Below are 27,797 nucleotides of genomic sequence, written 5' to 3' on the forward strand. Positions count from 1 at the left end.
TATTTTGGGTATCGGGGTTTCTGCTGGGGGGATGTTTGTGGTAAACTGTTTGGGATGCTGGCGGCGGGATACACGCCAGACTTACTGGTCCTGCATATTGGGGGTAATGACCTGGGCCTTACGCCGCAACGACGGCTGGTGAAGTGGATGAAGCAGGACATCAATAAGTTGAGGGGCCTGCTTCCGGGGGTCATGTTGGTGTGGTCGGAGATAGTCCCGAGGCGCCGGTGGCGGCACGCTCGGGATCCGTTAGCTATGGATAGGTGCAGGAAGAAGGTGAATAGCTTGATGGCAAGCTTTGTGCGGAAGGTTGGGGGTGTGGTAGTAAGGCACCTTGAGCTGGAGGAAGGGTTGCCAGGATACTACCGCTCGGATGGTGTTCACCTCTCGGAGGTTGGTTTGGACCTGCTCAACTTGGGTTGGCAGGATGGTATCCGGATGGCTCTGTTTCTTCGGGGTGGCGGAGCTCAGACAGCTTAAGGGGTCAAGGTCTGAGCTTGTGGCGGGACGGGGAGCCGAAGGAGAGGAAATAGGCTCCCCTGGATGAACGTGAGGTGGAATAACAGATTGTGGTCATCGGTGGTTGAGAGGTTTCGAGTCCTGGAGGTGACCCAGAACCTGGTGGGGCAGGGGTATCCGGGTATACCCCTGCCGTGGTTAATGGTTGGTTGGCACTTTGGAATGTTGGTGTATGTTATAAATATGTTATAAATATGTATAGGTGTTATTATATGGGGGTCATTGCCTTTTGTATGGTAGCCGAAGGAACAGGATGCGAGGGGGCGGAGTATGGGGGGCAATGACCCATGTTAAATATGTTAATTTATTATTGTTATTAATTATTATTATTATAATTATTGGTTAATAAAGCTGTGGACAAATTTCCCCATAATACTTAGTGTCCGTGTGTTATTGGGTTAGGTTATGGGGGTGGTTTGTCCTGGATTCCGACTGCCCAAATGGCGACTATACACCTGTCATGTAGCCCCATGTAGCTAGAGCGCAGCTAAGCGGAAAAAGGCCTTGACGGGGGTTAGGAGGCGGGCTTAGGAGGAAGTAAGCAAGGGTTGGATTATGGGTAAGTAGGATTGGCTATTTAAATGAGCAGCCATTTTAGGTGAGTCATTCTAACTTTCTACCCGGTTGAGTTTGTCCCACCCACCCTCCCTTTGTTTGTTATGTGTTTATTTAACCCGTTTCTTTCACAGCGGCGGGACGGGGAGCCGAAGGAGAGGAAATAGGCTCCCCTGGATGAACGTGAGGTGGAATAACAGATTGTGGTCATCGGTGGTTGAGAGGTTTCGAGTCCTGGAGGTGACTCAGAACCTGGTGGGGCAGGGGTATCCGGGTATACCCCTGCCGTGGTTAATGGTTGGTTGGCACTTTGGAATGTTGGTGTATGTTATAAATATGTTATAAATATGTATAGGTGTTATTATATGGGGGTCATTGCCTTTTGTATGGTAGCCGAAGGAACAGGATGCGAGGGGGCGGAGTATGGGGGGCAATGACCCATGTTAAATATGTTAATTTATTATTGTTATTATTATTATTATTATTATTATTATTATTATTATTATAATTATTGGTTAATAAAGCTGTGGACAAATTTCCCCATAATACTTAGTGTCCGTGTGTTATTGGGTTAGGTTATGGGGGTGGTTTGTCCTGGATTCCAACTGCCCAAATGGCGACTATACACCTGTCAAGGCTGCTGTATGATGTGAGTAAAATGTATATGTATAGAAATGCAAATATATATGTATATCTATGAATCCATATGTGTGCATGCAATGTGTGTGAATGAATCAATTGGAATAAAGGAAGTATGCGCGTGTGTATAACGTATGTGAATACATGTGTGTATGTATTTAAGATGCACAGTCAATTATTATCTGTTTTGTCATTCATGCCTAGTTATAAATGTGTTTAACAAATGTCACATTTAACCTGTTGTATTAGCCATAGCCCAATAATAATAATTGTAAAAAATATATTTGCCAATATAGCTAAAGTTCACATTCAGAACACAAATCCGAAAATAACCATAGAGCTTTCTAATCTGATTGTATTGCAGTCTTTACATGGAAACATAAGCAGAACACTAAATATTACCTACCTGATGGATGACGCAATGCACTTTGCAGGATAAGTTGACAAGGTTGTGTCACATGGGGTGGCGGTGGGGGGTCATTGAGTAAGCCATTTGTTACAGACTAGTGAGTATGTCAGCTTTCTAGCCTTGTGTAAGTAAGTCTCTCTTTAAGTAAATGCATCCTTACCTTGACCAGCTCAAAGGGGAAGCGCTCATGGAAGATTCGATTGATCCTGGCTCCCCCAGACAGCTCATAAGTATCAATCTGATCACCGGAACCTTCAATTCGCTTCTCAAAGTCAACGGCAAACTGCTGTACCATCCTAAAGAGAAAGGGAACGGAAGGTGAATAACTTAAAGCAGTTCCTGAAACAGGGTTAGAACACAATAATTTCTCAGCACAGGGGTGAATATTGATGTATCCTCATCCACCTTGACACATGTATCACTTTAAAATTGTAATAGTCAGGTCACGAAAAGTCCTGATGTCCATACAATTTATATGCTGCAGGAAGGAAATCAATTCATTGATTAATTAATTCCTTTGGACCCCCATGAAGAATGAATTGGTTTAAAAGGAGACAAGCTCCAGGGGTACCACTCTCAATGTGTCCGCCATACTTGCCACGGTATTATACACCAGCCCTAGGATGTCTGACAAATATGAACACACTAACTGGACTTTCTGCACATCTTTATATGCTGGTGATCCAAAAGAAGACAAACAATCCAACTTGAAGTGGCCAATTATGGCACAAAAGTAAATCCACATTGATTTCAATATGGCAATCAGATTTCTCCTTGGATCAACAACCTGTTCACATACATATTAAATATATCTTTGAATATTCTGGTTTTCAAAATAATCAACCAGGACTTTTTAAAAAATATCTACATGATATGATAAGACAACCTATTTGGGCAGATAATTCAACATGTTTATTGTTCTTTCTGGATAGAACATCTTTTGCTATGCTGTAAGTGAAAATGCCTTTCTTCCAGTCTCAATTTGTGACCTTTTGCCTGTTGTATATTCCTGTTAATGAACAGGTTAGCACATAGCAGATTTGACTGATCCTGTATATATTTGTAAAATACTATCATATATCCTTCTGGGAAGAAAACAAATGCAGTTTCTTCTAGTGCTTCTTCAAAACTATGTGTTTTCCATCCCCCTTATTAATTTTGTGGCTCACCTCTGCACTTTTTCTAGCTCTACAATATCCTTCTGCCCAAAATTACACTGCTTATATATGAACGCTGCATTTGTCCCCTGGCATATTTTCAGGTATTATTGGTATTTGCATCTATCACATGTTTTGGAAAAATATTAAAAGGAACCAGCCGCAGGGCCAGACCGCCATGCTGACCGGTCGCATGCAGGAGAGGCTCCGGAGGAATCTGGCCTCTTAAACAACAATCAGCAGCTCCCTTGCTCAAAATGCACCCACGAAATGCACACACGGCTATGGCTGTGGTAGCAGACCCCAAGATCGGGAGTTTTGGATCCCCTGTGGGACACACAAAGTTTTGGAGGCTGTGGCCTACTCGGTAGGGGAGTGGAGTGGACGGATGCCGCCCTGTCTTCCTTCCCAGCTATTACACGCCGGCATACTGTGACGCTTGCCGGTCCTGTTACCCCACCCAGGGTCGGGGCCGGGGGAATCATCCCGATCCTCACTGAATGTGTGGAGAATAGGTGGTACTGAACACCCAAGGCTACCTCACAAGATGGCGGCGGATCAGGGCAGTTCACCAACTGCCCATGCCTTACGGAACCCCTGTGAGGTGAAGTCACACCACACGCCCAAACAGGAGAACACAAGGCAAGTCCAGCGACAAGCCCACTGTTTACCTCCGCCAGGGAGAGAGTAGAGCTGTGAGAGTCCCTGGATCCTCTGTCTGCGACAGACGACCCCTGGTGGGGCTGGGGGCTGAAGGGGAGCTGTGAATTTGTGCCGCAAAGCAGATCTACCAGGTGAACTCACCAAACAACTAACAAGCTTGCTATGCATTGTGTCATGGTGCCTAATCGGCACCTCAGTGTGACCGCACCAGATCAGTACGGTCACACTATCGCAGTGCCCGATCGGCACCACGATGTGACCGCATCTTAACGGTGTGGTCATACTAAAGGAGGGAGAGGTTACTCACCTTACATCCAGAATCTCTCCCTCCGTGCAGTTCTCAATACAGCGGCCAGGTCCAGCGTTAGAAAGGATGCTGGCCGCTGCAAGGTGGCACTATGTAATAACGCCGCCCAAAATGGCGTCACTAGTTATGTGAACATGTGTACGGCATCACGTTTTCGCCGTGCATGCACGTTCTGGGGTCATGGGACCCAAAACAGCCATTTGCAGGGTTTCCTGAGTTATTTAAACCCAAACCTGCAATGGTTCAGTGCCCTGTCGTGGTTTCCAACCTGTTGGTTATCCGAGAGCGTGTTCCTGATACTGTTTATTGGTTACTGATCTTGGCTTGGCTTGACTTCCCATATTTCTGGTATCCCTGACCCTTTGACTTTGTTCTTATTGTATTTTTTCCTTTTTGTAATCCTGACCTCAGCGCGAGACTGTTTATTCTATTACGTTAAATCCGCCCATTCTAAGGCCCAGTAATACGTTGTTACGGTTTTGTCACCTAGAAAGGGAAGCTCTACTGCTACGCAGATGAGTACCTGTGACACCTGCAAAAACATGTGGATCCCTATTATTTTGCTTTAAGCCAAACTGCTGTATTACCTTGTCACTGACTAAAAGTCTTAAGCGACTTCATCCAGACACTCTACAAGAGACAGCAGCTTTCAGTTTAACATTTGCCGCCCATGATCTAGTATTTTTTGCTATACACGGCAGCCATTTTGTCTTCCCTAATCACTTCACCCACCTGTTCTCACACAGATCTATGTAATACTACGGAGGTCTGCTCAGCTCCAGTGGTCTTAACTATATTTTGTCTGCCTAGCATGTTAAACGACATTTATTCCGGTACTTAGAAAGTTCCAATAGTGCTTTGCCTATCATAACTGTAGCATACACTCAGAGATTTCATCACGTTTGCCTAACATGATTCCTCTATATCAAAAAATTGTGCAGAAATATCAAATGCCATTTCACTGTATTGCCATGCAAAATGTCTCGCCTGCTCATGCTGTTGTGGCATTGCAAGCTAACCTGTATCTTTCCTTGCACAGCAAAAATTAAAAATAAAAAAAAAGGAAAAAGCCACTATTTCTGTTTTGTGCTTCATTTTTGCCACTCTCTAAAATGTAATGTTCTCTTTAAAAAAAAAAAAATAATAATAATAATAATACTCAGAATAAAAGAACTGAACAAAACTTTAAAGGTTTTAATATGGTCTAAAAGCACTCACTGGAGCAGCGCCTTGGTTTTACGAGCTGGGTCATCTGGACGGAAATTCTTATACTCGTCCACTTCCTTCTCGATGGAGAGCAGCTGGCTTTGCAGCTTGTTGCGCAGTCCGGGAAGCGTGTCTCTGATATGGTTGGTCAGTTGCTGGGGATGAATGGAACCAGTAAGAAGAAGAGTCAGAATACGAATCACTGACATCATAAAATTGTATTTAATAAAGGACCATTCATGCATGGTATTATATTATCTACAGATAACATTTATTTTTTTCCTGTTGGTAAATATAGGTCATGCCTAAACTGCTGTAAGATCATCACAGCCTGCCTTGAAACTTCATTGTCCTACCAGCATAGTAGTTTAATAGACCCATTACTTTCTCTGTGGGAATTTTGCTCAACATTGATGTATCGAAAAAAATAATTTCAGTGATACTCTGTTGCCATACCTGATTGAGAGCTTTCTGCAGGTAGGGTGTCCCCATGCGTTCAGCCAGATGGCGATAAGATGGATGGGAGAGAAAGAACTTTCTTTCAGCCGCCAAAGCAGCTTGGATGTCTTTCTTCCCATCAATATCTTTTTGGCTTCGGTTTACTACTCCAATGTAACCTGTAAAGAACATGGACCTCATTAGTACCAACTGCTCCAGAATGATGGGCAGCTGTCATGAGATGGAGCATCCAGCATGAAAACACCGACAGATGAACAGGCCCAACACTGATGACTTGCTTAAGTAATATTAATTATTCCCCATTTTCATCAACATGAGTTGCAATGATACCATAAAGATTAAACATAGAAAGAAATGATACAGAAAGATTTGTTTGACACCCAAACCACGCATGTGCTCATATTTGGACACAGTTATTAAAAGACGTCTCTTCCATATAAAACAAATTTTTCAGAGATATAACTTTTTTTAAATAGAAATGAAAGATGCCAGTTACATATGTGTAACTAGAGAGTGATTGGGAGTCAATGTTACAGGAACGTAAATATGGAAATTCATGGGCACAAAAATACAGCATTAATGGGATCTGGTTAAAACCTTTAATAATTCCATTGACATTTGCATATGGCTGTGGGCTGTGACATCATGAAATTTACACTTCATTAACAGAGTGGAAATGTTTGTAGGACTTGATACTTGAGAGGACTTGCCATGTGTACGAGCACTGTGGAATGGTTTCTTTTTTTTTATACGATTAGAGTGAAACTTTTAATATTAGAATCTAAAACATCTGAGCATTCCATCTTAGTCATTTTAGTAGTGCTCTGAATCCCAACTGAAGGATCAAACTCCCACATGCAGGTGTCTTGAGTAAAAATTCTTTGTTCCTTACCTCTTCGTAGGGGCAGCAGCTTGTTTTCTAGGACATCCCTGGCATCTGTGCCTTCATCCATCAGGTCCAGTTTGGTAATTACACCAATTGTGCGTTGTCCTAGAAGGAAAATTGGACAAGTTCTTTACAGATATATGTATACAAAAGATGGTAAATGTACTCGTATCTCAATGTGGAACTTTACAAGTCTCCGGATACATATTAATATATGCAGACAACACTGGAAATGAAGAAATACACATACCGGTACATACTTGTAAATACTGACAAATGGGAACATTACACACTTTTATATTAGAACTTACCCTGGGGATCCACCTCTTTGGCAATTTTCAAGGCATCAGAATTTGCCAAATCAGAGTTTGCTGGAGACACAGCCAGAATGAGACAATTTTCCTTAGTGACAAACTGCATGAGCATCTCACGGATCTGGAATTCAATGTCTACTGGCTGATCACCCACAGGGACTTTTGTCATACCCGGAAGGTCCACAAGAGTCAAGTTAAGCACTAAGTAGAAAAGGGATAAGAATGGTGATAGTGTAAGAGAGAAAATAAAGTGTCTTAAGAAGGATAAAAGACAATGTGTGGAATTTCTAGGAGGCAACAGGTTTTATTGAATAGGTTTTATTGAACAATGTTCAATATGGTTGGTAAGGGAGTTAGGAACATGCTTACCATTAGGAGAATAGACTCGGAGGTTGATTGGCACGGGGGAGATTCCCTTGTTTGTTCCAGTGACCCGATCAGTTTCAGCCTCGATCTCCATACGGATCTCCTCAAAGTCTGTGAATTTCTTTCCTTTACAGTGTAAGAATTCCCCATATTCTGTGGCACAACACAAATATCACTTGGAGTACATTGGAAAATAAACTGGGGCTATTAGCTAACTCTTAGGTAGAGTGAAACCCTGAGCAATTAAACCCAAATTCCAGTGAATTTAAGCACAATTGGCTTATGACAGCAGAGTATATTTTGTGATCTAATAAGCTCAGTTGCCTTTGATTTTAAAAGCCGGCTTGTTTTTCGAATTACTGCATTAGGAACTTGGCAGTAAATTAGGTAAAAACAAGCCTGTTTTTTTTTTTTTTTGTTTTTTTTAACCATTCACATGTCAAACAAAACTCTTGTCTTAAAGTTCCAAATCTAGGGGAATTTAATTTACTTATATCACAGTTATCAGTTTGGGCATCACAAATTAATGGCTACATGGGAATTCAGGGAAACATGTATATAACAACAATCATGACAGCCAGTCCTGCTTTCTCCAACTATCATGTACACCAACTGTACCTGTGCTCAATCCGAGACTGATGGGAGCAGTAATTCAACAACTGAAGAGTAAGTGATTGTCCACCATCACCTGATATAAGTGTCAGTAACACATACTTACACACACCAAGGAATACCTTCAACCCTGTTCATCAAAATCCATGGTTCTCACCTGTAGGAGAGGTCACCAGCTGCAAGACAAGGGGTCTCCTGGTTACAATACCAGATCCTCGGGGCAGAAAATCTCTAAAATAAAAAGAAAATGGAGATTGGTATCACACCTCCAAATAAAAACTGTGTCCCATCTTGTGATGCTGTCACTGAACCTCCCATGTGGTGTCACTATTGTCCCTTCTGTTATACGTGTCTCCAATATTCACCCCAAGCTGCCCTTTTCCTTTCCGGTTTGTAACCCTACACCTTTTACAAGATCAACACATACACCGTGCAAAGTCACAGTATCTATTGTCTAATAAGGTCTCCCTTGTAGTATCATCAAATGTTCATAATACAGAGCTGAATTTCAGGCCTCGTTCTAGAGAGTCAGGATGCATGCTGAAGACAACATTGATAATTATTGACGGTTTCCTAAATATGGATGTGGGGGTCAAAGGCAACATGTTGTAATGGTAACAACTGCACTTCCTTTCAGATTAAAAGGTTTTTCCAAGGAAAAGGAAGGATTACCCTAGATAAGATATGTCCGCTTACACAGGCCCTGTTCTACTCCGAGTCTAGATATGACTTTTTGGAGAATCCAGGATTTTGGACTTGCTGAAAGAAAGGCTTTTACAAATAAATCGTACACTGGCAAAAATAAATATTATGTAATCAAAATTTGAAATCCTTCATGTGGTTATTAAACACAATTTGCAGAGTTGTAATTAAGCATTTTTTACTAACTATGCAAGAAAATATGACTAATGAAACAAGACATTTTGTCTCACCGGACAGTGGAGTTACTTGACAAATAATGTATGACCTCGTCCTAGTAAACTGCTATATCTTTGTTTTTATTCTCTGTACTGCATCACTGTGCTTGCAAGACAAAAATAAAGCTAGCTGGTTATTATTACATCAGCTTTAATCGTCTTGGTATTACATCGGCTACAGTCTGCTAGATAATAAAGATGGCAGCTCTAAGCTGTTCATACATACTTACAATTTATAATAAATGTGTCTGAACAGTCGCAAGACACTGTCCGTTTTAAGAAGGGCTAAATCTAACTGGATTTGGAGCTACAATTCATCACTAATACGTTCATACTCTTTAATTTCCTTTTTCTAAGATTGTGGCAACTTTGCAGACGGAAATTCCAATTATAGAATTTGCTGAGGAATCTGTTGCAGACTAGGAAATTAGCATGGAAATCAGATACCCATCTTAACTCTGTAAAATGCCAAAATCAATACCCTCAAGATCACATATGCCCCACTCCTTATAGTGTTATTTTTAATTATTTAGTTCCATGGCTGGCAGCCAGGAAGGCGTAATAAAGAGGAGACCGGGTCCATGACTCATTTCAGATTATTAGTCTGTTTGATGAACTTTACTTTTGACATATTTAGCCAATCTTGGTATATACAGCACTGTACTGTTTGTAAGATTTGTAGAGTCTATTAGGGTTACAGAAAAACACAGACATAACATAAAAGTTAACCATAACATACACATAGCTACATACATGCCCAGACAGGCAAATAGATAACCAAGAGCCTAGGCCAACTGGGGAGATCAAATTATGGGACTGTGCGTGCATCGCACATTGCATCCATGTGTCCATGGCAACGCTCTGATTCTATGATAGGCCTGCTCCTTTGCTTAAGGTGCAGAAAATATGCTCTGCCTACTGGACCACCAAGGATCATCATGCCCCCATTCCTAGCCAAAGGTCAAGGGCCAGTCTAAGCACCAAAAGCACTTTGCAGTACTGTTACAATATAGAGTCACATATAATCAAATAGGTAAGCACAGTATGCACATTATTAAGTACACACATATAAGCCAGTCATATACAAACTTGTCATTAAAGGAAAATTGACAGTAACCAACATTCCAGATGGTACTGATATCATTGTTAGATAGAGAAACATCAAACCTAACAATTCTTGACTATGGGGGTATCCTTAAGAATAAAGGTTAAAAGCAGTGCACTAGATTACTATTATGAGATGATTGGTATATCTATATGTACAAAAATAAAAATAGTCGTTGTGGTGGAATCTCGGTAAAAATAAATTTAGTAGGCCGAGATTACCACGTGGCATGTGTACGTGCATATGCTGACGTATCGATCAGTTGGTTGCACGAGGCAAGATACGATCAGTAGTGTACGGAGCATGTGCAAGAATACAGGATATAGTATTCCCCTCCTCCATTGTGCTGGACAGGCCATGCGGTCAAGCAGGAAGTTAATTCTTATTTGTGTTGATTGGTCAAGAGAATGTGCGGGTGGAGCTTAATATGGGAGGAGTTATGTGCCTATATAAGGAGCCTGCACTATTGTCCGGGGCTCAGAACTTGCTGTATTTTGGTGACATTAGTCCCTCTGAGTCCCGATCGGTGAATCGAATAAAGAATCTCTTCCTTCCTGAAGAAACCTGTGTCCATCTCTCTGTGCTTGGCTTCCGTCAGTTTCTCCTGTATCATTTGGTGCATTGGCCGGGAAGCTCATCGTTCAACGGTAGCTGAGAAGCAGAGGCGTGAGACGGTCTATCTTTGCCCACGTTCTCTACGGCTGCACCCCTGAACTTCTGCGTGGACCTCCCTTCGTCTCGGCGCCACTGGTCTGTTGTCCAGGAGATCATCGGCCTCTACGTAGTAAGTGCTGGGGTGTCCCTGTCGATGAGTGTGAACTCAGGTTCAGGAACGAGGAGGTAAGACGACCGCCTTTTTTTGACGGCGGACCCACTAGGGGTATACCGATTGTGCGGTAGGCCCATAAGGGGTTAAATCTGTGTATGGAATCTGCCCCCTCTGTCGGAGGGAAGGAGCGAAGGCGCACCGCTCAATCGAACGCTCTTTAGTAAGACTGTTTGATTTGGTTTGGAGTCAGGCGGGGTTCTGTGTAAATAGCCCTAGCCGGACACCGGTGTCTTGTCTAGACTAGCATTCTAGGGTGTACAATATTGTTCGCTAGGTCGGAGGGACCGGGAGACTAAGCGGCGTCTGTGTAAATTCGGTCCGCTAGATCTCAACCTATCTTGGCTAAGTGGGAAGGCGTGTAAATTTGGAACCCACTAGACTATTGATAGAGTAGAAAGACTAAAAGGGTTCTGTTGTAAATTCCGCCCTCTAGTTCGCTATATGTGGTGCTTGGGCAGTGTGGCTAACCAAAACGGATGTAGATAGTTTTAGGTAGTCCATCAAGGTACTGGCCAATAGTTTAGTTGGGATTGTATATGTGTTAAAGATTGTTAGTAAAGTGTATATCTTGTTAGATAGCGCGAGCTCAGCCGTCTAGCGAGAGTGTTAATAGTGTGTTGCTGTATTATAGTGCACGGTACCATAACCCTGTATATTTACTGACACTGTATATAAGTACTAATCATTGTCGTTTATTGCATGTCTAACACCATAACCACTAATAATTGTATTGTGACCTTAAATTGTACTTTGACCTATGCTAACCATACTGTAACTACTATTTGTAAAAGACGATGTTACTGGGGTGTGTTATAGACGGGTAATTCATATATAGAGAATTATAGCGTGGGTGACTGTATAGTTTCGCCAAAGGGCATAATATCGATTACTTAGTGACTGGTGTAACAGCTGTGTGTGCACGGGAATTCCCTGAGTGTTTTTATCGTGTTATTGTGTACGTTACACTTGGTAACTGTACCACGTGGTGCTGTTGCCGGAAGAAACGGGTGTGACTGTTGAATAGAGTGTGTGTATAGCATTCGTTGTCAACTACGCTCCATTGATAAGTATGGGCGCGTCGGAGTCGACGATTTTGGATCCCTTAGGTTGTATGGTAAAGAATTTTAAAAAGGGATTTACAAAATGTGATTTTGGGGTTAAAATGTCTTCTGTACGTTTGGTCACTTTGTGCACTAGGGAGTGGCCTACTTTGGTTGCGGCATGGCCGCCACGTGGCAGTTTGGATCCAAATCTGGTACAGCGTGTACACGTGGCTGTATCAGGTAGGCCTGAACTTTACGGACAGTTTCCATACATTGATTGTTGGAGGCAGGCCGTAAACGACTCGCCAAGATGGATCCGGATATGCCACGAGGAGCAATGTCGCCTCATGGTGGCCAGGACTTGTTTGTCCACTAGGACTACGGTTAAGCCCATTTTGGACACGCCCCCTGAGTCCGAGATCCCTATGCCGCCCCCTTACTTCCCTGTAGAGGGAAGTGATACAAGTATAGGAAGTTCCACACCCACTCGTCCGTTGTCCCCATCTACTTCCTCCTCCAGCTCAGAATCCATCCCACCCGTTACTAAACCTCCCCTTCCGGTACCAACCCCCGTTAAACCCATGTATCCTGATTTGGCGCCAACTCAAGCTTCCGGTCAGGCTTCTTCTAGCCCGGCTCGGAATATTTTGTTTACCGGCCTTCCCCAAAATCAAGCTTCTACATCCTCATGTCTTACTACCCCCCGACCGGAACCTCTAACCGACGCCCCTCCACGTAGCCCTATACTAACCCGACAACTGACCGGTACCCAACAACCCAAACATTATCAGATGCCTCTTCGTTTGAATCCTGGGTCAGCCTATCTTGATGCCACAGGTCAAATGGTGTATGCTGACCCAGTCTTCGTCTATGTCCCGTTCACGACTACCGATCTCTTGAATTGGAAGACCCACAATTCCTCGTATACTGAGAAACCACAAGCCATGACCGACCTGTTCACCTCGATAGTCCAGATGCATAATCCAACCTGGGCTGATTGCCAGCAATTATTAATGACATTATTTAACAATGAGGAGAGGACTAGGATTAATCAAGCGGCCATTAAAGCGCTAGAGGAAGAAGCCCGTACTTTAAATCAAGCCAATCCAGCAGCATGGGCCGCAACACATTATCCTAATACCGACCCCGACTGGAATGTTAATGGCGCAGATATGCGTCACCTAAAAGCCTATAGAGATGCTATAATTGCTGGCATGAAAGCCGGAGGGAAGAAAGCCATAAATATGTCGAAGACAGTTGAGGTGATTCAGAAAAGTGATGAAGCACCTAGTGTCTTTTATGACCGATTATTGGAGGCATACCGCTTGTATACCCCCTTTGATCCGGAAGACACTGATAATTCCCGAATGGTAAACTCTGCCTTTGTCAGCCAAGCTTACGGAGATATTAAGCGCAAGCTACAGAAGTTAGAAGGGTTTGCAGGAATGTCCATCACCCAACTAATGGAAGTAGCAAATAAGGTATATATGAATAGGGAATCAGAAAGTAAGAAAGAGGAAGAGCGCAAGATGCGTAAAAAGGCGGATATGCTAGCGGTAGCGATCGCAGGCGTAGATAGACGGGGCCCAGATAGAGGCAATAGTAGGTGGAATAGGGAGCCCTTGAGTAGGAATCAGTGCGCGTATTGCAGAGAAGAAGGGCATTGGAGAAGCGAGTGTCCGAAAAGAGAGCAGTACGAGAGAGACCCACCCAGGGCAGGTTATGGAAACTTTAGAGGCAGAGCGAGAGGTAGAGGAGGTCCCGGAGGGAGTAATGGTAATAGAGGAAGTGTAAGAGAGGATAGATACTATCCCGCAGCACAAAGGTCCCGCGATAGAGAAGGTAGGGACTTCGTAGGATTGGCTGACACGGTCATGGAGGACTATTGATACCGACCGGGCTCCATCCCCCTTGGTCGAGCGGAGCCTATGGTCGATGTATCAATAGGGGGAAAAAGGAGTGCATTCATGATCGACACTGGTGCTGAACATTCGGTGGTGACTAACCTAGTTGCTCCTCCATCTGGAAGAACTATTACCGTGATAGGAGCAACTGGAAGAAGTGCTGCAAAACCGGTTCTTAAAAGTCGACTCTGTACATTGGGAGGCCACGTAGTAAAACATCAATTCCTTTACATGCCTGAATGTCCAGTCCAATTGCTGGGACGTGATTTGCTATCCAAATTACAAGCGCAGATTACGTTCCTACCAAACGGAACAACATCCTTAAAGTTTAATGGACCTTCAGGTATTATGACATTATCCATACCAAAGGAAGAAGAGTGGCGACTTTATACAGCGTTGACTAGCCAAAACCCTAGGAGTGATGAGTCCTTATTCAACATACCAGGAGTTTGGGCAGAGAACAACCCACCAGGACTGGCCCGCAATATTCCACCTATTAAAATCGAACTAAAACTTGGGGTTTATCCAGTGAGCCTACGGCAATATCACATCCCGCAGAAGGCTAAGAAAAACATTCAATCTTATCTGGATAAGTTCATACGGTATGGTATCCTAAAATTCTGTACTTCCCCCTGGAACACCCCATTGCTGCCTGTTCAAAAGCCCGGTACAGATGAGTATCGCCCTGTGCAGGACTTGAGAGCAGTCAATGATGCGGTTGTTAGTATACATCCAGTTGTGCCCAATCCGTATAACCTGCTTGCTTTAATTCCGGGCGGTGCTACATATTTTACAGTCTTAGACCTCAAAGATGCCTTCTTTTGCCTCCGAATTGCCGCAGAAAGCCAATGTATCTTCGCTTTCCAATGGGAAAATGCTGTAACGGGCTCAAAACGCCAAATGACTTGGACAAGACTGCCCCAAGGGTTTAAAAATTCACCTACCCTGTTCGGTTCAGCTCTAAGTCAAGATCTACTGGATTTCGAGTCCATCCCAGGAGAGTGTGTATTGTTACAATATGTAGATGACTTGTTGATAGCCGCAGTCACAAGGGAAATATGTCAGCAAGCAACGCACGATCTACTACACATTCTCTGGAAGGCAGGATACAAGGTGTCTAGGAAGAAGGCTCAGTTGTGTCTGCCAACTGTCAAATATCTGGGATTCCATATCTCTGAAGGTCAAAGGATAATGGGGCCAGAGAGAAAAGAAGCTGTGTGCCAAATACCAACACCCAAGAATAGAAGACAAGTGTGAGAGTTCTTGGGGGCAGCAGGCTTCTGTAGGATATGGATTCCCAGTTACGCGATATTGGCAAAACCTCTGTATGCAGCTATCAAGGGTACAGAACACGACCCCTTCTTATGGACTCAAGAACAGCAAACGGCATTTGAAGATGTGAAGAAGGCTTTGATGAGTGCCCCAGCATTAGGTCTGCCTGATCACACACGACCATTCTACCTGTATGTACACGCGCAAAGAAGAATGGCTGTGGGAGTATTGACACAGTACTTGGGATCATGGCAAAGACCTGTTGCCTATATGTCTAAGCAACTGGATGCAGTGGCCAGCGGACTTCCACCTTGTCTAAGAGCCGTAGCTGCAGCCGCCCTGCTGGTAGCTGAAGCCGATAAACTCACTCTGGGTCAAGAACTTTATGTACGAGTCCCACACGCAGTACAGACGTTGTTGGATTACAAAGGAAATCATTGGTTTAGTAACAGCCGTATGACCAAGTATCAAGCAATGTTGTGTGAAAACCCAAGAGTGCATTTAGAGACTGTTAATACCTTAAATCCAGCTACTCTTTTGCCACAACCTACTGAAAGTCAACATGATTGTTTGGAGGTGATGGATGAAGTATTCTCAAGTAGACCAGATCTTCGTGATTTTCCCATCCAGAACCCTGATGTTCAATATTACACAGACGGCAGTAGTTACGTGAAAGAAGGGATCCGCTATGCAGGATATGCAGTAACAACGATAGATAAGGTGATAGAAGCTCGGCCACTGGCAAAAGGAACATCAGCACAAAAGGCAGAATTGATAGCACTGACACGAGCGTTACAATTGGCTGAAGGTTTGAGAGTGAACATCTACACGGACTCCAAGTATGCGTTTTTAACCACTCATACCCACGGAGCTTTGTATAAAGAAAGAGGACTATTGAATTCAGAGGGCAAAGAAATCAAGTACGCATCAGAAATCCTACAACTATTGGAAGCAGTATGGGAACCGAAAGAAGTCGGTATTATACATTGTCGAGCGCATCTGAGAGGAGATGGTGATGTAACCAAAGGAAACCGGATGGCAGATAATGCAGCTAAGCATGCCGCTGAATCAGGTAGACAGGAATATGTGGAACATATAGCTGCTCTTATACCAACTCCACTGTCTCAATGGACTCCAGTTTATACAGCTCAAGAAGAGGACTGGTTAAAGACTGAACCTGGAAAGTATTTGGAGAACAAATGGTATCAGTTAGAAGATGGGAGAATAGTTATTCCAGCATCACTAGCGGTAGAAATTGTCCAAAACTATCACAACGGGACACATTCTGGGAGAGACAGTACAGAAGAATCTCTCAGAAAACATTACTACATACCAAGATTGTCCAACTTAACTCAAGCCATTGTACGAAGATGTGTAACGTGTGCTAAAAATAATGCAAGGCAAGGACCAGTAAAGCCACCAGGAGTCCAGTTTATGGGGGGACTCCCTATGTCCGATTTACAAATTGACTATACAGTAATGCCTAAATCTGGTGGACATCGCTACCTACTAGTAGTTGTGTGCACCTATTCAGGCTGGGTAGAAGCATGTCCTACTCGTACAGAGAAAGCAGGAGAAGTTGTGAGATTCCTGCTACGAGAAATAATACCCCGATATGGACTACCCTGCTCTATAGGATCGGACAATGGTCCAGCTTTTGTTCATCAATGCCTACAACAACTGACTCATATGCTTGGTATAAAGTGGAGGCTTCATACGGCATATAGACCTCAGAGTTCTGGTAAGGTAGAGAGAATGAATAGAACTATTAAGAACCAGTTGGCAAAAATGTGTCAGGAAACCCAACTTAAGTGGAATGTTCTTTTGCCTATAGTTCTGTTATGAATCCGCAGTACACCTACCAGAAGGATGGGCCTCTCTCCTTTTGAAATCATGTATGGGCGTCCACCTCCCGTACTTGGTAACTTAAGGGGGGATTTGAGTCAGTTGGGAGAAGGAATTACTCGGCAGCAGGTTGTAGAGTTGGGTAAGACTATGGAGGAGGTACAGAAATGGGTACAAGATAGATTACCTGTGAATATTTATCCCCCAGTTCATAGTTACCACCCAGGAGACCAAGTGTGGATTAAAGAGTGGAATAATGTACCGTTAGGGCCCAAGTGGAGAGGTCCTTATGTTGTTCTTTTGTCTACCCCTACAGCGATAAAAGTGGCCGAAGTGACTCCATGGATACATCACTCCAGGGTTAAACCAGCAGCAGTCGATTCTTGGCAAGTTACACCAGATCCAGAGAATCCCTGCAAGATCCGGTTAAAGCGCACGACTCAGTCGGAGTGACGAGGAAACTTGTGGATTACAAATTTTATTGTTTCAGAGATTGGTAAGTGAGTGAGAAGGCCATAATAAAGCCTGTCCGCTCACCAACGAGTGATTTAAAAGTCTCGAAGGGACCCCTGTGAAGACGAGCAGAACTCCATTCCCTGCAGCCCTTATATCCTGGAAGCTGAGGTGCCATCGCACGGACGAAGACTGAGGATGCCGACGAAAGATGTGCTTATGATAATGTTTATTTATATGTATTTTTATATTCAGGAAGGTGGAGGTACCGACACTACTAGCTGTGAGGTATGCATTAAGACTACCAGAACAGGTAACCATATTTCCCAGACCCTAATTTGGCATACGCAATATGAGTGTAAAGGTGATGTGTCTAGTTGTAGATACTTAAATGTAGAGTATAGTGTATGCCATCTAGGGGTAGGAGAACCTAAGTGCTTCAGTCCAGAGTATCAACCCCGTACAATTTGGTTGACTCTCAGGAATGGAGATCCTCAGGGGACCCTAATAAATAAAACGGTATTAGAATCCGTACATTCTTCGGGTGTTCTGCTATTTGATGCATGTAAGGCGATATCAAGTGGTAGAAAGCCGTGGAATGTATGTGGGGATCTTAGATGGGAGAGAATGTATGGGTCTAATGATAAATATATTTGTCCCAGTAGTAAAAATAAGTATGTGAGTCCTAGATGCCCAAATAGAGAATATAATTTTTGCCCATATTGGTCTTGTGTGGGGTGGGCAACTTGGGGACAGACAGCAGACAAGGATATGATTGTGACTAAGTTGCCTACCAATCCATACTGTAAGTCTATGGAATGCAATCCAGTCCATATTCTTATAAATAATCCTGACCAATTCTTAGATAGATATGGTAATTTATTTGGGTTTCAAATATACGGGACGGGTTTAGACCCTGGGACAGTATTGTTTATAGGGATAGAGACCGATACGGTAACCTCCCAAACTCATCAGGTATACCATTCCTTTTATGAAGAGATGAGTATAGATAATTAGATCCCCCATAACGCTAAAAACCTGTTCATTGATTTAGCTGAAAGTATTGCCGGTAGTCTTAATGTTACCAACTGCTATGTGTGTGGAGGTACTAACATGGGAGACCAATGGCCTTGGGAAGCAAAGGAGATAATGTCCGGTTCTGAGGCAGTTGACCAATTAATATCCTCACAAGCCGATTATCAAATGAGTGTTAGAGGTAAATCTGAGTGGAGATTAAAGACCTCCATCATAGGTTATGTTTGCATAGCAAGGAAAGGAATGATGTATAATACTTCTGTAGGAGAATTAACTTGTCTAGGGCAAAAAGCTTATGATGATGATACAAAGAATACAACTTGGTGGTCGGCTTCAAATGTCTCAGAACCATCTAACCCGTTTGCAAGATATGCCAATTTAAAGGACGTGTGGTTTGATTTATCCATCACATCTAGTTGGAGAGCCCCAGCAAATTTGTACTGGATCTGTGGTAAGAAGGCCTATTCGGAGTTGCCACAGGACTGGGAAGGGGCATGTGTGTTGGGTATGCTCAAACCATCCTTCTTCTTGTTACCTATTGAAACAGGTGAGACTTTAGGTGTTAAAGTGTATGATGTGAATCATAGGAAGAAAAGGGGACCCATAGAGATAGGCGCCTGGGAAGATAATGAATGGCCTCCCCAGCGTATTATAGATTATTATGGGCCAGCCATGTGGGCAGAGGATTGTACTTTTGGATATAGAACCCCAATTTATATGCTCAACCGCATCATAAGATTACAGGCGGTGGTTGAGATTATTACTAATGAGACCTCACAAGCGCTCAATCTTCTAGCTAAACATAATACCAAGATGAGGACAGCAGTATACCAAAATAGATTAGCCTTGGATTACCTATTGGCAGTAGAGGGAGGTGTATGTGGGAAGTTTAACCTGAGCAATTGCTGTCTTCAAATAGATGACGAAGGGCAAGCAATAGCTGAGCTTACTAGCCATATGGTTAAACTAGCACACGTGCCTACTCAGGTATGGAAAGGGTATAATCCAAGTAGTTGGTTTGGTAACTGGTATGAGCAGTTTGGAGGGCTTAAGGCATTGGTAGGCGGAGTCCTACTCATTTTAATGTTGTGTCTACTCCTGCCATGTCTTATCCCCTTAGTAGTTAGGTCTGTGCAAAGCCTGATAGAAAATATAGCAGAAAGGAAGGCTGCAGCACAGATAATGGCCATATATAAATATGAGGCTCTAGATCAGGGAGAACCAATGCAGGAAGAGGAGTGTTAAGAGATTCACATCATGGGAAAAGTCTGGTCTGGTTCATGGTAACCTGAGGTATATGCAAACTAAGGTTAAGTGATGCCTCAAGCAATTGTGAAATATCAAGAGGCATCAAAGGGGGGAATGTGGTGGAATCTCGGTAAAAATAAATTTAGTAGGCCGAGATTACGACGTGGCATGTGTACGTGCATATGCTGACGTATCGATCAGTTAGTTGCACGAGGCAAGATACGATCAGTAGTGTACGGAGCATGTGCGAGAATACAGGATGTAGTATTCCCCTCCTCCATTGTGCTGGACAGGCCATGCGGTCAAGCAGGAAGTTAATTATTTTTGTATTGATTGGTTAAGAGAATGTGCGGGTGGAGCTTAATATGGGAGGAGTTATATTATTATTATTATTATTATTTTATTATTTATATAGCGCCAACAAATTCCGTAGCGCTGCCTATATAAGGAGCCTGCACTATTGTCCGGGGCTCAGAACTTGCTGTATTTTGGTGACATTAGTCCCTCTGAGTCCCGATCGGTGAATCGAATAAAGAATCTCTTCCTTCCTGAAGAAACCTGTGTCCATCTCTCTGTGCTTGGCTTCCATCAGTTTCTCCGGTATCATCGTAACACAGTGAAATATAGTAAAAAGGACAAATAGGGCAAAGTGTTCTTCACAATATTCATATCTATGGAGGAATACAGTAAAAGTGTTGAAAGCATAATAATGGGCCAACATTCTAAAAGTGGAACGATTCCCACTGTCTGTCGACTGAGGAAGCCGAAAAGAATGGCGAAACGCGTCTCTGACGGAAGAGGAGGGAGAGAACACTTAGTATTTATATATGCTACTTTTATATTGTTATATTTATTGTATTTATTTTTTTTTTTTTTGTCTAATAAATTGTAATTTTAAGTTACCTATATTCCATCTCCTCCTCATATTTGGTATCCGGTTGAGGGAAGTGTCACCTCCTAATTGACACTTATGCCTGCAGTACTTAGAGCCAGTCACCAAAAGGCTCTATAAAAGGTGAGCATTGAGCTTATATATATATTCTGCACCATTTGGCTTAAGACAATCTGCACCAGGAAATCTCTTTTGTGCTTTATTTGGAGATATAATCAATTGACAGAGGGAAGAAAAGAACAACCCCTACCCCCCAGGTGTTACTGCCTACCTTAAAAGGCACAGTGGCGGATGTGTTTAGAGCCTATACCCTTATAAAAGGCTCTTTAAAATGTGAGTTTCCTTTTTTTTAATGTACTTTCTACTAAAGGATTATTGTGTTGAAGTTTGTTGCATTCTTTTTTTTTTTTAATTCTTTATTTTTGCACACGACAGGAAAGGCAAGAGTAATATGACTTGGTAGCTTGCGCAGAAGCCAAAATATACAGGAACATGCATTCGAATACAAATATATCACCTTTGGCACCCATAACAATTCACTGTATGCAGTCTGTAATACCTGCCCCCTGTCGAGGGTTTTTTTTTTTTGTTTTTTTTTGTAGCAACATCAGTTAAGTTCCTTACTGTTATACAGGAGAGGCATAGCGAGAAATAGCGTTAAGGTAAATCTTGTGCAATAGTATACATTGTTAGATAACCCCTACCAGAGCTCATATTGGATCATATACCAGTCCTATAGATAATCCACCTCCGGAATTCCAGGCTACCCGCCTCTCTGCAAGTATATTGTACTACTAGACAGGTCCTGTACCTCGAGCAATAGCCCAGAGACCACCCAAAGTAGGATGAGCCCTAGGGATCCCCGTCTCTCCAACATGACCCATGTCTGTGCTAGGAAGGAACCATATCCAAGTGAACTGAGACAATACTAATAAAAGAACAACAGAATATAAGAGAGAACCCTTATATATATCAAGGGTTTTGTAGAAATATAAAAAGAAGAGAAGAAGAGAGAAGAAAGAATAGAAACAAGGATTAAGAAATAAAGAGGGGGGGGGGGAGGGCGAACGAGCTAGGGACCCCCCAAGTAGTGATCGAGATCCCATCCCATTAAGTATCCCCAGTGCCCGGGGCGCTATTGTCCCACGGTTCCCAAACTTTTTGGAAGGCCGCTACGGTCCCCCGTATCCTGGCAGTAAGATCCTCCATGATCCTGCTTTCCCTTATTCTAGAGATCACCCCCCGAATTCCGGTCCTTCAGGTGTTAACCATGCCGCTGCTATAGTTCTACGCGCACTCAAGGTGATTGTTCGCACCAATCTCTGTTCTTTCCTCGACCATCCCTCTATAGTTCTATTTAAAAGATAGATCCATGGGTCTAGGGGGAGGGGTCTGCCAAATGTCTGTCTCAGTAGGTTTTCAACAGCCTTCCAGAAACCTTGGAGCGCCGGGCATTCCCACCACATATGAAGATACGTACCCCGGAAACCGCAGCTCCTCCAACAATCGTCGGAGTCTAGTTTGTGCATTTTGTGCAAAATGGCCGGGGTAGTATACCATCTGAGCATGGTTTTCCATGCCTGTTCTTGTTGTGTGACGCATATAGAGGCGCTCTTGGTGGCTTCCCAGATTTCCTGCCATTCGATACCTTCAAGTACTTCCCCTAAGTCCTGTTCCCATCTGTCAATGTACGCCAGTCTACCCCATTCTTTAGTTTCTGTACTAAGGTGAGCGTATATGAGGGTGATCATCCCCTTGGGGGCAGACGCATCTCTACAAAGTCGCTCGTAGAAGGTAAACTGTCCCTTGGCCGCCGCTATAATATCTGGTCTCCTAGCAAAGTCCCTTACCTGGAGGTATCGAAAATAATCTGTTGGAGTCAGGTGGGTGTTTTGTTGGAGGTCTTGAAAAGGGATCACAGTCCCCTCTCGATAGAGTTGGTAATACCGTTGTACCCCGTTTTTTTCTATATTGCGAAAATTCCTCGGGGCCATACCAGGTGGAAATGCTCGATTCCTAAGTATCGGAGTCATAGGGGAGTGAGATGAGGTGAGTCTGAACTTAGTGCAGTTCACATCCCATAATCGTAGAGAATTAAGGATGGCCGGGCAGGTTGCTCTGATCATGGGCCTATGTTCTCTCGGGACCCACATAGTGAATTGGGGAACATCAAGACCGACCATCAAAGATTCTATTTCCACCCATCTCCTTTCTCCCACAGGGGAATGCCACATAATCACCTGGGACAACTGGGCCGCCAAATAGTAATAGTACAAATTTGGAAGCCCCAATCCCCCTCTATCTTTACGCCTATACAAGACTTGTCTGGCTATTCTATGCCGCTTATTACGCCACACGAAGTTACAAATCGCCCTTTGTAGCGGCTGTAATTGAGATTTCGTGACGCGGATGGGGAGGGCTTGAAACAGGAATAGAATACGAGGGAGGATGTTCATCTTGGCGGAGTGAATACGACCCAGCCAAGAGATAGATTTATCGGTCCATTTGTCCATGTCATTCATTAAAGTCCGCAACATGGGTTCGTAATTGCTAGAGTACAATCGGTTCGGGTCTGCCGTCAAGTGAACTCCCAGGTATTTGAGGGAGCGCGGTTCCATTCATAGGTGGTGAGTGTTCTGTATCTGAGCCACATCTTCAGCCGTCATGCCGATTGGCATCGCGCTGGATTTCGGAATGTTTGCTTTGTATCCGGATAGGTCCCCGTATTCTCCTATAACACTCTGTAATGCGGTCATCGACTCGAGCGGGTTCGTAACAGTGAGGAGAACATCATCTGCGTAGGCAGATACGGTGTTCGGATGCCTGCGGATCGCCTGTAGAAGAGGCTCGAGGGCCAGCACAAAGAGGAGGGGAGAGAGAGGACACCCCTGCCTGGTTCCATTATGCAGGGGAAACGGAGTAAGCGGGGCCCCTGAAATCTGTATCTGAGCCCTTACATCATGGTACATTGCCCTCGTAACTTGCATGAACTCTTCCGGAAATCCCAGGTGTGACAACACAGCAAATAGGAAATTCCATTTGACCCTGTCGAAGGCCTTCTCGGCATCGATAGAAATTACCAGGGAGGGCGTATTCGTCGCCACTTGTTTCCAGATCAAATCAACCGTTCGCCTTGTATTTTCGAACAACTGTCGGCCTTGTATGAACCCTACCTGATCGGCATGTATAAGAGTAGTCAGAAGTGGGTTCAGTCTGTCCGCCTGTATTTTGGCCAAGATCTTCACATCGTGATTAATCAACGATATAGGCCTGTAGTTTTCAGGTAGGTGTGCATCCTTATCCGGTTTGGGTAGTAATACGATCGTAGCTAATGACATGTCGGGGCCCAATCTTCCTCCCTGTCTTAAGGAGTTAAACAGCGTCGCCAGGTGAGGCGCTAGCTCCTCCCTAAAGGCCTTGTAATATGATCCATCATATCCATCAGGGCCAGGTGCCTTGTTCCCCTTAAGGCTCGATATGGCCTTGTCTACCTCCTCAATACTGATTTCCGCCGCTAGGTTCCCGGCAGCGTCCCTTGACAATTTGGACAAGTCTAGTCCATCGAGAAATCGTGTTATGCTTCGGTCCACCTGGCCACCCATCAAGTGGTCGTTCGGGGAGTGATTATACAATTGTTTATAATATTCTTCGAATACCTTTGCGATGTCTGTCGGTTTCGTTTTTGTCGTACCATCCGGGTGTCTGATGGCCGTGATGTGAGGCCGTTGTTGCCTGGGCCGAAGCGTCCTGGCCAATAGCGTATCCATTTTATTGGCTTTATCGAAATAGGTCCGTCTGGACCATGTCATGGCCCTAGCCGTATCATCCAGCAGAAGTGTGCGTATGTCCCGTCTGACTGCCTCCAGTCTACCGTGTATTTCAGCGTCCGGGGTAGCTTGGTGTTGCTGCTCAAGGTTCCTCAACCGTTTAAGCAGGGTTTCCAGGTGAAGGTGTTTCCGTCGTTTCTTCCTTGTGGCCAGTTTAATCAATTCCCCTCTTATGACCGCCTTGTGTGCAGCCCAAATCGTGCTGTTGCTTACGTCCGGTGTGGTGTTGACCTGAAAGTAATCCGTAATAGCCTTCCGAATGCTGTCTAGTATCGATTCATCTCTCAGCAGCGATGAATTCAGTCTCCAGGACCATGGGCTCGCCATGCAAAGATTACCTAAGACTATAGATGCGTCAGCATGGTCAGACCAGGATATATTCCCCACCTCTGAGCTCGAGAGCCTGGAAAGGCTTGCTGCATTTATTAAAAATAGGTCTATTCTAGAATAGGTTCCATGGGGAGCAGAGTAAAAAGTATAATCTCTGTCCATAGGATGTTGCGCCCTCCAAGCATCCACCAGTCCTGTTTCCGCAATAAAGGTCTTAAGCTGGCGATCCTGTCCCCCGCGTCCCTGCGATCTCGGACCTCCAGCCCTGGAGCTCCTATCCACCGCCGGACAGGGTGTAGCATTAAAATCTCCCCCCATAAGGACCATGCCGTGTGGCAGCGCGGCAACCTTATCACGCAGCGTAGACCAAAACCCAGCATCTGGCTGATTCGGGGCGTAAATGTTGATCAGGTGTACGACGTGGGAATGGAGAGTTCCGGTGACTATAATGTATCGTCCCCCCGGATCCGCATCCTGGGCAGACAGCTGGAAGGGGCAAGAGCGTTTGATAACTATAGCGACTCCGTTCCGTTTGCGATGCGACCTGGCTTCAAAGGAGCCCGTGTAGACATGGTCACGTAATTGAAAAGTAGCCTGTTTAGGTAGGTGAGTTTCCTGAAGGTAAACAACATCTGAGTTCATCCTTTTCAGGGCCCTAAACATTAGACGTCTCTTTTTAGGGGCGTTTAGACCCTTGACGTTTAAAGTGGTAATCTTAATCGCCATCTTGTGATAGATTACTCACCGCTAACGCTCTGCTGCCACTGTTTGTATTAGGGAGGATCCCTCGAGCAACAGGGATCCGCGTCGGGATGGTCCACTCGTCCACCCCCCCCAGGAGCGAAAAAGGGTGGGAAGGGTCAGGATGGGAAAAGAAAAGAGAAAGACAGAAGAAAGGAAATGACAGAAAGAAAGGCAACCGGATAAAATCCGATGCAGTGAAAATTCTGGTCTTACAACTCGCCAGAACATATTGGGTAGCGAGAGCCCTCGTTCCCTGCACGATCAACGCGCGGAGGATACTGAGGATCCCTAAAGCCCCGCCCACCCACGCCCCAAGTATTCTATAGAGACCTTACCGGCATAGTGGTATCCCACCCCCTAACCATCCCGGATCCCACCCTGCGGAATTAAATTACGGTAACCCCCTTATCGGACTTACCCCAACTGCCATTTAGACCCTCATCCCTGAAAATACACAGCAGCTAATGAGGGGCCGCTGCTCCCTGCCTCCGGTTAAGCCGCCACTACCATTCCAACAACCCTAGGCTAATCCCTCCTTCCCTGCAGTAGTACCTGAGCAGGAAAAAACTCAAACTATCATACAGTATAGTAAAATTCTGGCGACAAAATCAACATTATCCCTAACCTTGGAGACATAACCCCCGCCCATGTTGCCTGGACGGGCCAGTATTACTCTGAGGGTCCCCTAAATTACATTCAACTAAAGTCAGATGGGTGGACACGCGGCTTATGGCCCCTAGTCTCAGCACAATAAATCTACCTGTATGTCCCCCAAGGGTGCGACGGTGACCACCCGCATCGCATAATGTTACAATATGAGATAGGTCGTACCCTCAGCTGTTCGGTTGCCCGGTGAACAGTTGCGTACTGGTATCTCCAAAGCGTGATTTAGGAGTAATTTTAATAGGTTCTCCATTTCGTAATTTTTTTTTTTTTTTTTAAAAGGCAAATGTTAGAGAATAATATATAAAAGGGATAGCGAAAGATATGTACACCCTCCTCTGGCACCTGTATCGACTAAGTGATAGTTAACCCCGCGTTACGCGGGTGTCTGTAGGGAGTATATTACTGGGCCCCGTCCATAAAACTACCTAGGGGAAAAAATAGGAGCAAGCCTGATGCACCCCGCAAGGGGACCCAACCATCCCTCGGACCCTCCATTTCCGTGCCCACCCCCTCCCCTCAACAAAAATAAGCTCAAAGCCTACCTAACAGTGAGCATAACGAAGTAGCCACCCATGGCTTCACCCGTGAAGTATCGTACATACGGGATTTAGGTCCAGAAAAGGTTTCAGAGTATGTCGCGTCTACAGTTTCCACATTAGGTTTTGAACATTGGTTGATCAGATTCTCTCCCCCTGTTTGTTTTGGATTTTGATAGGATAAATGCGACTTGGCTACCAGCATGCATCAGGCCCTCAAACTACTTCGATCTTTGTCCCCATTGCCCCAGTTTCATCATACAATTTTACCCTTAACATATATACATTGTTGTTTTTTATATTTTGCTGTTTTTCTTTTTTTTTTTATTTTTTTTTATATTTTTCTGTAGTGAAGCAAAATGCAGCCAGGCAAAGAGCACGCATCAGGCCATCAACCTACATTGCTCTACGTCCTCTGTGCTCCGGCTGCATCCCACAATTTTGCCATAAGCATATATACATTTTGTGACAGGAAGTGAAATGTAACTTGGCGAGCGGCATACATCAAGCTATTGAGACTACTCAGCATTTCGTCCCCTCTGCTCCAGTTTTATCGTATAATTTTATCATATAACATATATACTTTTTATATATTTTTTTTTTTTATTTTTTTTTTTGTCGTTTTGTTTTTTATATTATGAGGATAAGCAAAACATTACTAAGCTAACAGCTTACTTCAGGTTCTAAAAACTGTCCTGGTCCCTGTCCCCCATGCACCGGTGTCAACATACAATTTTATCAGAAACAGATATACAGTTTTGTGATGAGGGGTAGATTATAACTTGGCGAACAGCAGATATAGAACTACCAAACTATTAAACTGCTCCACATATTGTCCCCTTTGCTCCAGTTTCAGCACACAATTGTATCATAAACACATACACATTTTTCTTTTTTGTTTTTTAAAGAGAGAAGCAAAGTGTAACTAGGCAAACAGTACAGACCGGGCTATCAAACTGCTGTGCCCCTTGTCCCCTACGCTCCAGTCTCGTCAGACAATTTCGCCCTAAACAGATATACATTTTATATATTTTGTTATAAATTTTTTTTTTTTTTTTT

The 27,797-nt window shown here is 43.9% G+C and overlaps 1 protein-coding gene across 12 annotated transcripts in view; it reads right to left on the minus strand.

Annotated features, from left to right (window-relative positions):
• The window catches only part of DNM1 (dynamin 1), a 111,910-nt gene that overhangs the window by 61,286 nt on the left and 22,827 nt on the right, over positions 1-27,797 (minus strand). For all 12 annotated transcript variants that reach the window (XM_063432600.1, XM_063432595.1, XM_063432596.1 and 9 more), the window contains exons 2-8: positions 8,250-8,323; positions 7,484-7,633; positions 7,112-7,315; positions 6,807-6,905; positions 5,912-6,072; positions 5,468-5,610; positions 2,283-2,418 (exon numbers count right to left, since the gene is read on the minus strand). In XM_063432600.1, coding sequence (XP_063288670.1) covers positions 2,283-2,418; positions 5,468-5,610; positions 5,912-6,072; positions 6,807-6,905; positions 7,112-7,315; positions 7,484-7,633; positions 8,250-8,323 — 967 coding nt within the window. The remainder of the gene's footprint in view (positions 1-2,282; positions 2,419-5,467; positions 5,611-5,911; positions 6,073-6,806; positions 6,906-7,111; positions 7,316-7,483; positions 7,634-8,249; positions 8,324-27,797) is intronic.

This window comes from Pelobates fuscus, chromosome 9 (genome assembly GCF_036172605.1).
Source record: "Pelobates fuscus isolate aPelFus1 chromosome 9, aPelFus1.pri, whole genome shotgun sequence".
Classification (NCBI taxonomy): Eukaryota; Metazoa; Chordata; class Amphibia; order Anura; family Pelobatidae; genus Pelobates; species Pelobates fuscus.